The sequence below is a fragment of the Lolium rigidum genome, chromosome 4 (assembly GCF_022539505.1).
Source record: "Lolium rigidum isolate FL_2022 chromosome 4, APGP_CSIRO_Lrig_0.1, whole genome shotgun sequence".
NCBI classification, from domain to species: Eukaryota; Viridiplantae; Streptophyta; class Magnoliopsida; order Poales; family Poaceae; genus Lolium; species Lolium rigidum.
In genome coordinates this window covers 90,017,075-90,031,049 of record NC_061511.1, presented here as the reverse complement: position 1 = coordinate 90,031,049, position 13,975 = coordinate 90,017,075, and the positions used below count along the sequence as shown (strand labels likewise).

Below are 13,975 nucleotides of genomic sequence, written 5' to 3'. Positions count from 1 at the left end.
ACGTGGATGAAGGAGATGTGGTGAAGGAGTTTGCAGATGAGTCCGCGCGAGCCCCAGCCATCTCTTGCCGGTGAGCCCAGCGATCGCGATTGCCTGTCGCCGCCAAATCTTCCTTCCTCTGGCGCTCCGCCAGAGCTCTCTCCCTCGCCGCCTTCTCAGTGATGCGGAGGGTTTCCGCTCTTCGACGGTCCTCCTCAATCCTCCTTTCTTCGTTGCGACGGTGCTCCTCCGAGCGGCGCCTCACCTCCGCTTCACGTCTCCTCTCTTCCTCCCTACGCCGATCCTCCTCTCTCCTTCTATCTTCCTCCCAGCGTCGCTCCTCCTCCCACCTTCTATCATCCTCCCGTCTCTCCTCGGCTGATCTGAACTGAGGACTGTACGGCGTTCTTTGGTAACCACCTCTTGGCGGAAATCTGCGAGGAGGCTGGCGATCCATTGATCCAACCACTTGCACGAAGGATCTAACGTCACCGGATCTCACCCCTTGCCAGATTCGTGGCGGAGAAGATGATGGATCTTGGCTTCGTGGTGGATTGGGGTCCTTCACGAAGACGACGCGCCATCGATCTAGGTTTGGAATGGGAAAGTTGTTGGAGACTCGTCCGCAGGAGGCAACTGATATCTCTCGGGCTGGTCTCTCCTGAACAGTGATGGGTTGTGGCATGTTAAACGAAGCTTCGGTCGCCATGACTTCAAAACGGGCCTGTAGCCCAACATCCGAAATTCCCGCGCGTACACAGGACGGCGAGAACGACGGAGCTGGCACATGCGTCGCCATGCCATCGATCTCGAGCTCTGGCATCTGCGGACCAACCAGCACATGGTAGGACGGGAACATCATCGTCATCCCGTTTCCGATCCGCCGGTCACCGACGATCCTCTCGATCTCCAACCCTGCATCATCCAAAAGTAGGATGATCTCGTGAGCGATGCTGAGGATCGAACCGTACCTCCGCAGCCCCTCGTCAAAGTAGATTGCCCTCCATCTCCGGCATCGCGCCGTGGCGTTGGAATCCGGCGGGCGGGGATCCTCGGCGGCGGGGCGGCGCCAGAAATCGGCTGCGTGTCGCCTACTCGACGTGCGGCTCACGAAACGTGCCGCCATCATGCACATTTCTCAGGTGCATGAGGAAATAAACACATTATATTGTTAACAAGCCGTTTCAACGGAAATATCGTCATATAGTAGTATCCACAAAATAAAGTATTGGTCCAAGATTATCAAACAACAAGAGCAAAGGAGGTGTTTAAATGCAATTAGAGGAATTCAAAGCTTCTAGCATATCCGTAAATGTTGGCCCGTAAAAGCTCGTTGGCAGACCGTGGAAAACGCTTTTTACAGGCTTGCATTCTGTTTACGGTTTTAATTTACGAGATATGCCCGACCACACCTCGCATGAGCCTATAAACACAAAATGTAAACATCAAATGCAACAATATGTGACATAGTTTGATAACAATGTTTGCAACCAAAAATATGCGCAAATCATCACAATCAGGCAGCCACTCACCACCAGGACAAAGGAAGATCAAGATGGGCTTGCCTTCTCCTTTCAATGATCTCGAGTCTCCTCATATTCCACCACTCCCTTCTGTAAGCATCCATGGTGCTAGGATCCATCATCATTGTCCTATTCTCGTTGGAGCTCCATCACTGTCTTCTTCTCCTCGAATGCAATTTTCATCATTGTCCTATTCTCGTTGGCAATGAGCTTCATCATTGCCTTCTTCTCCGCAAATGTAATTTTTCTCTCGTCCAAAATCCAAAGTGCATCCCAGCTAGTTTTCTTAATAGCATTTTTCTTATCGTTCATGATCATCCTTGCTTTCAATGTCTTAAACGTCATTGTTTCCTTTGACTTCATAAATTCATCAATCTTTTATGCCAAATTTGATGCATCGGCTTCAAGCTTTACCTTCTCTTTTATATTGGTGTTTCCAACTAGCTTCCTCTTGTTCCCTCCTCCATTCTCCTGATGACTAGCATCATCCAATTATAGCAAGGCCCCTTTCTTCGGTGGTGCTTTCTTGCTCCCTCAACTTCCACTTGTCAACATGTTCTAACAACTTCCAACAATGTTCAAGTGCAAATGGTTTTCTTTTGGAGCCTCGCATTGCTTCGTATCTCTCCATTGCAACACCTTCATACAGTCACAAAGTAAATGCAAAATAAATGCAAAAGATGGGGAATCATGCACATCGTACCTTATGGGCGTATCGACGAACAAGTCGTCGGCGCCGACTTAGTTCTCATGCAGGGCATCCATCACGGCCAAAGGCGGGGTGACAGGAGGAAGACCCACCAAAACTCGAGGAGTATAGGCCGCGCAGCCCGCTTAGGTAGAGAGGGGGGGCTAAAAATATTTACGAGTGGCGCGAGTTTACGAATCTGACTTGCGCCAACAAAAACTGAAAACAAGATGTTTACTTACAGTTCCAGCATGTTACAGAATCTGTGCTAGAGTTGCTCTTACACTGGTCAGTTAGGATCAGAACCAAACCGTAGTTTCAAAATGAGTAAAATACATGGTTAACTTGAATCGTTTGCTCGCTTTAGTCACTGTACTCTAAAATACACAATTTACGGTCACCCAATACACGCGAGGGTTCATCTACGGTCACTCGTCGTGTAGATCCTCGTATTAGCCCGTACCATCTGCAGGGACGTACTAGTTTCTGATAGAAAGAAAGTACTACTCCCTCCGTTCTTTTTTAATTGACTCGAATTTAGTACAAGTTTATACTAAATTCGAGTCAATTAAAAGAACGGAGGGAGTAGTTTCTAATGGAAAGAAAATGGATGGAATGCAAAGTCGAGGAAACAAATAAGATCTAAAGAAAAGAAAAAAAAGGCTCGTGTGGCTGAGCACCACCGTTTCCGCCAGCCTCCCTCCGCCACGCGACCCCAGCCATGTGCCCTGCTGCGCCCGAAAGCGCCTCGTTTGCCTGCGCGGTCGCGCACGGCCTCCCCTCCCTCCGCCTGGCGCTGACCCACCACCGCTGCGGTGCATCAACTGCTGCTCGAAGCCCTCCTCCTCCAGCCGCTCACGGTCTGCGAAGGGGTGGTGGTGGATTTGGGCAGCGTCGGATGCCACGGCGAGCTCCGACGCGATTGATGCGTCGGCACCATCCTTCAACACTTCATCCCTGAGGAAGCAGACATGAGCCGCCACGTCGGCAGCAACCGTGATGCGCTCAGACAGTCAGACGCCTCAGATTCGCAATGTCGTCTTCGTCTTTAGCGGCGGCAGGGAGTCCTCTGGAGAGCCCGACGGGAGAGGGATTGGGAACTTTTTGCGTGGGGCCTTGCCGTAGGGGACGGCCACGTCAAAGCTCTGGCGCAACAGCAGGGAGCTGCAGCCGACGGAGGTCTTCGATGCTTCATCCATTAGCTGGGTGCCGTCCGGCCCATCGCAAGGCAGGGGTGGTGCGCCGCCGGCCGGGAAGATAAGGGGGAGGGGAGGGCTGCGCCGTAGGGGAGAGGGCTCCTCCTCTTTCGTCGGGCGAGCAGATGAGCTCGGGATCCTCGGTTATCATCAAGGTCGAGAACGGGCTTCGCGCCAGACTCCCTTCTCGCCGCCATCGGCGACGTCGTACACGGCGGAGGCGATGCGCCCGCACCGCACATGGATAGGGTGGAGAAGAGGGGGCGGACGCCGCGCCTGACAACGGGAAGGAGGGATCGGCGCCGCAACTGGGGAGGGGTAGAGGAGGTGTCAGGCAGCGCGCCGGCGTGCATCCGTGGAGAGAGAGGAGGAAGAAGGTGGGTGGGTGCCCCTGACCAGGGCCCTGCTGGTTAGTATGACCAACGCATTCTACTTTATCAGGATGTTTTTTCTTCTGAATTTAAGGAGTACCTTTCTGTTGAGGGGAAACTATGTTTGGGGTTTCTTTTGCAAAGTAAACATAGTGGAAACTTGACATGTGGAACCCACAGCACGCCATGTCAGCAAATACGGTGCTATACCGCTGCCAGTGACCATCGACGGAACCCTCGCGCGAATTCGATGACTGTAAATTGCATATTTCAGAGTACAGTGACTAAAGTGAGTAAACGATTCAAGTTCAATGACTAACCATGCATTTTACTCTTTCAAAATAGTCAGCTTTATCGGATACTAGGCAGACAACTAGACGAGAGGAAAACTAAAACCCAACAGAAAACTTTACTTAAAACAAGAATCAAGAGATCAATGGTGACGTCTAGATTTAGGCGTCACTATTACTAATTTGGCAATTAGTGGTCATTCTACTATCACGAGGAAAACAAAACAAAACTAAGACGCACTCCCATCCCATACAGAAACAACCTTCGGTAGGAATCGCTCCAGTTCAACCACATGCGATTCTTGGTAAGAATCGCGCCGTCGGACGTCGGTGGGCGGTGATACAATCCAACGACTGGGCTGGCTAGGGTATGCTCGAGGAAACAGGGATGAGGAGTCAGACCGACTAGCAGGTACAGCAGAACTCGCCCTTCGAAGAAAAAGAAAAAGTGTACTCAAATTGTAGAAAATCCTAGAAATTAGAATAAGCCCAAAACATATCAAATCAAGTTTGAAAAACAAAGAGAAACTACAGCGGTGTACATTTTATACGCGTGAGCCATATAGAATAGAATCCACTTGCACTTTCGTGAAAATAATATCTAAATTCAAGTATATGTACATATTAGAATCGAAGTGTAAAAGCATTATGGAATTTTTATTTAAGCCTTTACTAAATCAGCATAAAATCTAGAAATTTCTTGGCTTTATTTGCAGATAAGTTTTTAAAAAAAAACCTTGCACCATAATGTACATACACATGCATGCAAACCCAGATCTCTTTTAACTTTTTTGGCTATAAAAAAGAGGTTCAACAAATTCAACATAAAATAAGGAAAAGAGAGAGGGGCAACCCCCAACCTAATTATCAATAGTAAGGTACAATAAAGTTAGTTCCCTCCTGGCGGCCTGATTTGATGTTGCTCTTGATTATGAGCAGCCTGCTGGGAAAATGGTGGCCTGTGTTCTTGCATTGAGGGACCTCTCTGCATTGTATCTCTTCGCTCAACTTGCATAGTTTCTCGTCGCCTATCATAGCGAGGACGAGGTCTACTTCTTACCTGCTGCCTCTCAGTGAATTGAAATTGTGGCCTATGAATGACCTTGCCATCTACAAAGAGATCACCTGCTCAAAGTAGTTGCCTAATATAAGTAAAACAGATAATCAAAGAATATATTTGGGTGGAGAAGAAAACTTCTACCTTAAGACAAAACTGAAAGCAAAGAAACTGTAGGTGCACAAGCAAGAACAGCATACAGAACTCATTTCCCAGAGGTGATGTTTTGGCTCATCGGTGTAGATGCACCCCATTATGAAAATTGGTAAAAACAAAGTTTCAAAATGTCAAAAAAAAAATCTGAAAAAAAATTCACATGTACATCCAAACATTCTATGTTCGCACACAAAGTTTCACGGAAAAATAATTTTTTGTGGCCTGTGTAAAAAAGACAAAAATGTCGTGCAGTCATTATTGGAGCATGGAAAATCGTCTGATTTACACAAGCCACAAAAAAATGTTCTTTTTCTCCCAAGCTTTGTGTGCAAACATAAAATTGTCTGAATGTAGACGCTATTTTTATTTTTTGGATTTTTTTGACATTTTGAATGTGTTTTTAGACAATGAGTTCATATATGCCTAGGAAACAAAGTGGATTTCCCTACTTGTATATGTAGGCACATGTACTATCATCACCATCACTTGTACATGTAGGCACATGTAAAATACAAAAATTTAATGTCCTTGCACAATCTCAGGGTACATTGCAGAGTTAAGATACAGCACCGCATGAAGTGGTTTTGGATTTCTTACGTAATATGATAAAAATGTAAAAGTCAGGTGTGGAAGCTCTGCCTAGAACATGAAGACACACTGGATAAAGAAATAAGTAAATACGAGTACTAACCTCCATAATCCTTGTTAGGCACATCCAAATACGAATCAGGTAATACCCAAAGAACTCCAGGCAATCCTTAAGAAGTAGAAACATCAATAGTACAAAATTCAGTTCAAACGTGATTCTGTGACAATATCTTGCAAAAAAAATGGAGAGCCATGAAATTTCACCTTTAACTTTGTATGATAGCTCCTCCGAAATCAGCGCACCAAACCCTGTGTAAGTTGTAGTGCATACTGAATAGATCTTCTTCTTTGCCTCCTCCTCACTGAACAAAGGAATTAAAATGAATATCCGTTTACTTGCAATAGCATGGAAATTCATTACAAACGTTCACATCAACCATAAAAAATGGAGTGAAAGATAATCTTATAGCCTATAGTTAGTAGTTACAACATGATGTTTAAGAAGTACAAAGGGTTGATAAAGTACTCAGGGGTACTGTTTCTGTTTAAAATAATAATAATGGGCTAACACCTAACAGTGTGACAAGCCAATGCAAGCTGCATAGCACAGACAGCTACCAGTAATCAGGAAAAACAGCTTGTATTCTTAAGGAAAGAGTTATCAACTTATTGTAACAGGGAGAGAGATGGAAATGCACATCTGAACCCGAGCTCATATGCTCCTGCTTCAATAAAAAATTATAAAAAATAGCAAACAAAACCAAAAAATTCTGAATTTTTTAACAACAAACATGAGAATGTGTTCTAACTGCATGCAACATTGTGGTGAGAAGTTACATGTTTGGTGGTCAATGCAAAAATAACAGAATTTGGTGCTGTTTGGAGCATTTGGATTTGTTGTTTGGAACAACCAGATTTGTCTTTTTTGCACAGACCACTACATGTATCTTTTCTAGGATATTTTTGGCATGCCATTAGAACACATGTTAATGTTCATTGTACAAATATTTCAGATTTTTTTGATTTCGTTTGCTATTTTTTTCGAATTTTTTTACTGGAGCAGGAGCATATGAGCTCGGGAGCAGAAAAACCATGTCCGGAAAGAGAAAGGTTTAGTAAAAAAAGTAGATGTCAATTTTGTTAGTTAAGTGTAAATCATATTTCTGGGAACAGCCTGTGCCACATCTATCAATGTAAGGATGAAATAAAAGAAGTCCCTTAATTAAGCCCTGTTTGACATCAGGGGCAAGCCTTGTAGCCAGTCAAAGGTGAGTGCACCCTATCTCTGATATTCAAACCCACACTCAACCAACCTACCTTATTTTGAACCAACAACAACAGGAAAATCAGTGAGGGTGGCTAAGACTGAGACAGGACCATGGAATGCCAGGGGGTTAGAGATGAGGATGCCCATCTAGCCAGTAATCTCTGCTTTATCAGAAAATACGTTCATGCTCATTGGATGCCAAGCACCCCATACATCCAAAAGAAAACAGTAATAAAAAAAAGGTTTAAAAATCCGAATCCTTTTGGGAACGAAAGATGGCCAAGTATTGTACTTGTATAAAAAAATTCACGAGAAATTAAGTATCTTGGGTAAAAAAGACAAAATCAAAAAGCCCCATGTCCATGATAACATGGGAATTTATTTGCGAGTAATTTACTATTATTGTATCCTCGGTACTATTCAGGCTATATTCGTCATAAATTTATCTTTTTTGCCCAGGATAGCATGGGAATCATTTCGAGCCCAAACATTTTTATACGAGTACAATACTTGATCATCTTTTGTTTCTAGGAAGAATTTTTTATATTTGAAATTACTACGAATTTTTGGGTTTATTGGGTGCATAGTACCAATGTGGTAAAATTCCTGATTTATCCCTCTTTTATCTAAAAAATTCTATACCCTTCAAGGGTTTCGTAGCAAGGTGAAGAAGGCACATGGCGTCAACCTCAAACCTGACTGGACGCCAGGGTAAGTGGGCAACTCCTCAAGCAGAAGAGAAGATACTGATTGGGATTATGAAAGATCCACCCTAGTCATACAAGAATGGATATGCCTGGAAGTTGCATCACCCTAAGTGAGCTAAGGACAACGCTGGTGTTCAGGGAGATGGAGAACGCGTTCACTGAATCTAAATAAAAGCGGGCTACTAATGGCAAAACGAGAGTGCATCTACCTTCCGAGGACAGCGGTGAGTGTCTTGACGTAGGCGGCTACCATGTCTTCCTCGGTGGGCTTGGGGTCGGTGGGGAATTCCATGACGATGAGCCAGTGCTCGTAGTCGCAGCCATCCAGCAGGATAGTCTCCTTGGGTGGCCGGTTGCTCCAGTTCGGGGACGGGTCGTTGAGCGGAGAGTACCCGGACTTCCCCGGCAACGCCGTCTTCGCCCCTCGCGATGGCGGCGCCAAGGGAGAGAGGTGGGCTGGGGAGCCAGCGGCAGCGGCAGCGGCAGCTGCGAGGGGGAGGAAGCGACGGGGGAGGGCGCGGGAGGAACGGAGGAGGGCGGAGAGCCCGCGGCGTGTTCCTGCAGCAGCCGCCATGGTTTGGGGATTTGGGGGAGATCGGGGGAGCAGGGTTTGCACTTGGCAGTGCGCGAGACAGCATTCGCTTGTGCCGGTTTGGGTTTACCACTTTACCGTGGCTTTCGGCTTTGCCAATTGCCATACGGCCCATGCCACCAAAAAACACATTTTATCATGCATGGATCGTGCAATGGCTAGATGTGTTTGGGCTTTAGGGCATCTCCAGCGGGCGCGACGAAAACGGTCGCTCATGTTTGGGCTTCACGGCATCTCCAGCGACGCGACGCAAACGGTCGCTGAGCGACCGTTTTCGTCCGCCGTGACCGGAAATGCGTCTGGAGCCTGTTTCAGCGGGGCGACGCAAAGTGACCGCGCCGTCCGCGGAGACGCAAACCTGGCCTAAATATGCGCCTCGAATGCGTCTCTGCGGACGTCCGAAAACGTCCGCTCGCGTCTGGCGGACGTTTCGGCGGGCCCGCCTGGCAGCGACCCTGCGTCGATGTGTCTTCCAAACGCGCCAGCGACTGCAAAGCTGCGTCGCTTCGGCACTCTGCGCCACGTTAATGGCGACGATGTCTCGGCTGCCGAGCGGTCGCCCACCTCCGCCAACCACGTTAATGGCGACGCCACGCGTCCTGCGGCCACCGCATGCCGCCGACCTATATAAAGGGGGCGCGCGTTCTTCTTCATCATCCACTCCTCCAAAGAAACCCTAGCCGCCACAAAGCTCGACCGTAGCGCCGCCTAGGTGTTCCTGCGACGCAGCCAAGCCCGCGAGGAAGTCCATGGCCGGTCCCGGTGGCTCGCGAGGCGGTCGAGGCCGCGGCCCCGGGCGCCCCCGTGGTCGGGGCAGGGGCCGCCGTGGTGGAGCAGCTACGGCCCCACGCTCGCCGTCGCATGCGCCCTCCTTGTCCTCGCAGGAGGAGCGCTGCTTCGAGTTCCTCCTCCGCATCGACGACGACTGATAGGGCAAAGGTGGCCGATCTTTCGATGAGAGTATGATAGCGTCGATTTGTTGGTGGAGTTCGTGCTTGACGATCCGACTACACGTGCAAAGCTCGTGCGCCAATGCAATCGCTAGGACAATCTCCGGGAGTTACTGATCTTGCGGATGCACGATCAGCTCGACCAGACGAGGGTCTTAATTCCTACCCGAAATCGAGAACAAGTAAGAACTAAAGATGCAATCGAATATTGCGAATATAGATGAAATCTTTATTGAAAAGGTGGGATTCCGAATAGTCGGTCTTGTTCGGGCGTTGGCCTCAAAAGAAGTACACGAGAGTTGCAGCGATGGCTAACTTTTAATCTAATCAAAATCCGAGTCTAAACGTGACGGCTATGGGGGTATTTAAAGGATGAAAAGGTGGGGTTTCGGCCAGCCATACATATGGTGGCCGAACCAAACCCTAGAAGGCCTTTCCCCCTTCAATACGGACTCTAAAAAGTGGCTGACTTAATTCCTGCGAAAATAACATGGGCCTGGCCCAAAACTAAAGGTGACGCAGCACCATATTATGCTATGGACGAAATTATGAAGTGGGAAACTCTATATTTCGTCCATGTCTTCATCTCTTCTTATGGTGGCTTCAAAGTTCTGAAATCTCCACTTGCGGCGTCATCTTCAATCCTCAAATGCTTGCTGCCATCTCCTCCATGCGTGATCATGCTTCAATGCTTGTCCTCCTCATCCATGCTTGGTCCATCATTCCTAAGAGTAACAAACATATCTGATTTAGGCAGCATCATATTCTCATGTATGTGAGGAATAGTTCCAAGAAACGAAAGTACCTGATAGTTAAGTTGTTTGGCACGAGCTCGAGTGATTGGTCCTTGTATTTGTATCGCTGTAGGTACAGCGGTTGTATCAAGAGATGGGATGTCCTCATCATGCCCCCCTTCTTGAATTGAAGTCGTCCTCGACGAAAGCTCCTCTTCTTCACCAAAGTAAGGCTTCAAATCTGCAATGTTAAATGTAGGACTAACCGGACCCAATTCTGCAGGAAGCTCAAGTTTATATGCATTATCATTTATTTTCTCTAACACCTTAAAAGGACCAGCAGCGCGTGGCATTAGTTTAGACTTGCGCAATTCAGGAAAACGATCTTTGCGCAAATGCAACCAAACAAGATCACCAACATCAAACACAACATGTTTTCTTCCTCTATCCCCAGCAATTTTATACTTAACATTCATGCGTGCTATGTTGTCTTTAGTAGTCTCATGCAATTTTAGTATCAATTCAAGCACGGTCTGTAGCATCCAAATTATTTTGCACAGAAGATGGTAAAGGCAACAAATCAATAGGTGCACGTGGTACAAAACCATAAACAATCTCAAATGGGCACATCTTAGTGGTAGAATGCACCGAGCGATTGTAAGCAAATTCAACATGAGGTAAATATTCTTCCCACAATTTTATGTTCTTCTTCAAAACAGCCCACAGCATAGTAGACAAAGTTCTATTTACTACTTCAGTTTGTCCATCAGTTTGGGGATGACATGTAGTACTAAATAGCAATTTAGTCCCCAACTTAGCCCATAAACATCTCCAAAAGTGGCTAAGAAACTTAGTATCACGATCGAAAACAATAGTATTTGGCGCACCATGTAAACGCACAATTTCGCGAAAGAACAAATCAGCAACATGTGTAGCATCATCAGTTTTGTGACATGGAATAAAGTGTGCCATCTTAGAAAACCTATCCACAACAACAAAGATACTATCCCTCCCTTTCTGTGTACGAGGCAATCCCAAAACGAAATCCATAGAAATATCCTCCCAAGGTACACTAGGAACAGGAAGAGGCATATATAAACCATGTGGATTAAGTCGAGACTTAGCTTTTTGACATGTAGTGCAGCGTGCCACAAATCTCTCAACATCTCGACGCATACGTGGCCAAAAGAAATGTGCAGCAAGTACATCCTCCGTCTTCTTCACACCAAAGTGTCCCATCAATCCTCCTCCATGCGCCTCCTGCAACAACAAAAGACGAACGGAACCATCTGGGATGCATAGCTTGTTAGCACGGAACACAAATCCATCATTGAGGACGAATTTGTTCCATGTTCTACCATCTTTACAATGCAGCAACACATCTTTAAAATTAGCATCATGCAAGTATTGTTCCTTTATGGTTTCTAATCCAAAAATCTTGAAGTCAAGTTGAGATAGCATAGTATATCGGCGCGACAAAGCATCAGCAATAACATTATCTTTACCCTTTTTGTGTTTGATAACATAAGGAAAAGACTCAATAAACTCAACCCACTTTGCATGGCGACGATTCAACTTAGCTTGACTACGAATATGCTTCAAAGATTCATGATCGGAATGTATAACAAATTCTTTAGGCCATAAATAATGTTGCCAAGTTTCTAATGTCCGAACCAGCGCATATAATTCTTTATCATAAGTAGAATAGTTTAGACTAGGCCCACTCAATTTCTCACTAAAATATGCAACAGGTTTGCCCTCTTGTAATAACACACCTCCCAAACCAATTCCACTAGCATCACATTCAAGCTCAAAAGTCTTATTGAAATCAGGAAGTTGGAGTAATGAAGCATGTGTTAACTTATCTTTCAGAATCATGAAGGCGTCTTGTTGTGCATCGCCCCACACAAAGGGCACATCCTTCTTGGTAAGCTCATTCAGCGGCGCAGCAATGGATCCAAAATCTTTCACAAAGCGCCTATAGAAACCAGCGAGGCCAAGAAACCTCCTGATACGTCTCCGACGTATCGATAATTTCTTATGTTCCATGCCACATTATTGATGATATCTACATGTTTTATACACATTATATGTCGTATTTATGCATTTTCCGGAACTAACCTACTAACGAGATGCCGAAGAGCCGATTGTCTGTTTTCTGCTGTTTTTGGTTTCGGAAATCCTAGTAAAGAAATATTCTCGGAATTGGACGAAATCAACGCCCGGGGTCCTATTTTTACACGAAGCTTCCGGAAGACCGGAGGGGAGACGAAGTGGGGCCACGGGCGCCGCCACACTAGGGCGGCGTGGCCTAGAGGGGCCCGCGCGGCCCTAGCGTGTGGGGCCCCCGTGACTCTCCCGACTCCGCCCTTCCGCCTACTTAAAGCCTTCGTCGCGAAACCCCCGGTACCGAGAGCCACGATACGGAAAACCTTGCGAGACGCCGCCGCCGCCAATCCCATCTCGGGGATTCCGGAGATCACCTCCGGCACCCTGCCGGAGAGGGGATTCATCTCCCGGAGGACTCTTCACCGCCATGGTCGCCTCCGGAGTGATGAGTGAGTAGTTCACCCCTGGACTATGGGTCCATAGCGGTAGCTAGATGGTTGTCTTCTCCTCATGTGCTTCATTGTCGGATCTTGTGAGCTGCCTAACATGATCAAGATCATCTATCCGTAATTCTATATGTTGTGTTTGTCGGGATCCGATGGATAGAGAATACTATGTTATGTTGATTATCAATCTATTACCTATGTGTTGTTTATGATCTTGCATGCTCTCCGTTATTAGTAGAGGCTCGGCCAAATTTTTGCTCTTAACTCCAAGAGGGAGTATTTATGCTCGATAGTGGGTTCATGCCTCCATTAAATGCGGGACGAGTGACGAGAAAGTTCTAAGGTTGTGGATGTGCTTGTTGCCACTAGGGATAAAACATTGATGCTATGTCCAAGGATGTAGTTATTGATTACATTACGCACCATACTTAATGCAATTGTCATGTTGTTTTGCAACTTAATACTGGAAGGGGTTCGGATGATAACCCGAAGGTGGACTTTTTAGGCATAGATGCATGTTTGGATAGCGGTCTATGTACTTTGTCGTAATGCCCAATTAAATCTCACAATATTCATCATATCATGTATGTGCATTGTTATGCCCTCTCTATTTGTCAATTGCCCGACTGTAATTTGTTCACCCAACATGCTATCTATCTTATGGGAGAGACACCTCTAGTGAACTGTGGACCCCGGTCCATTCTTTTATACTGAAATACAAATATGCTGCAATACTTGTTCTTTACTGTTCTTGCAAACAATCATCATCCACACTATACATCTAATCCTTTGTTACAGCAAGCCGGTGAGAGTGACAACCTCAGCTTGTTTCGTTGGGGCAAAGTACTTTGGTTGTGTTGTGCAGGTTCCACGTTGGCGCGGAATCCCTGGTGTTGCGCCGCACTACATCCCGCCACCATCAACCTTCGACGTGCTTCTTGACTCCTACTGGTTCGATAAACCTTGGTTTCTTGCGAGGGAAACTTGCTGCTGTACGCATCACACCTTCCACTTGGGGTTCCCAACGGGCGTGTGCTTTACGCGTCATCAAGCTAAATTTACGGCGCCGTTGCCGGGGAGATCAAGACACGCTGCAAGGGAGTCTCCACAATCCAATCTCTTTACTTTGTTTTTGTCTTGCTTTATTTTATTTACTACTTTGTTTGCTGCATTATATCAAAACACAAAAAAAAATAGTTGCTAGCTTTACTTTATTTACTGTCTTGCACTCTATATCAAAAACACACAAAAAATTAGTTACTTGCATTTACTTTATCTAGTTTGCTTTATTTACTACTGCTAAAATGGCCACTCCTGAAAAT

The 13,975-nt window shown here is 46.2% G+C and overlaps 1 protein-coding gene across 1 annotated transcript; it reads right to left on the bottom strand.

Moving 5' to 3' along the window:
• Positions 1 to 4,807: 4,807 nt before the first annotated feature.
• Positions 4,808 to 8,433, bottom strand: LOC124708763 (multiple organellar RNA editing factor 3, mitochondrial-like). The gene is made up of 4 exons (XM_047240429.1): positions 8,032 to 8,433; positions 6,113 to 6,210; positions 5,952 to 6,017; positions 4,808 to 5,172 (listed from the first exon to the last, which is right to left on the bottom strand). Exons 1-4 carry the CDS (start codon positions 8,394 to 8,396, stop codon positions 4,937 to 4,939), a joined length of 765 nt encoding a protein of 254 aa, XP_047096385.1. The 5' UTR covers positions 8,397 to 8,433; the 3' UTR covers positions 4,808 to 4,936.
• Between the last annotated feature and the right edge of the window lie 5,542 nt (positions 8,434 to 13,975).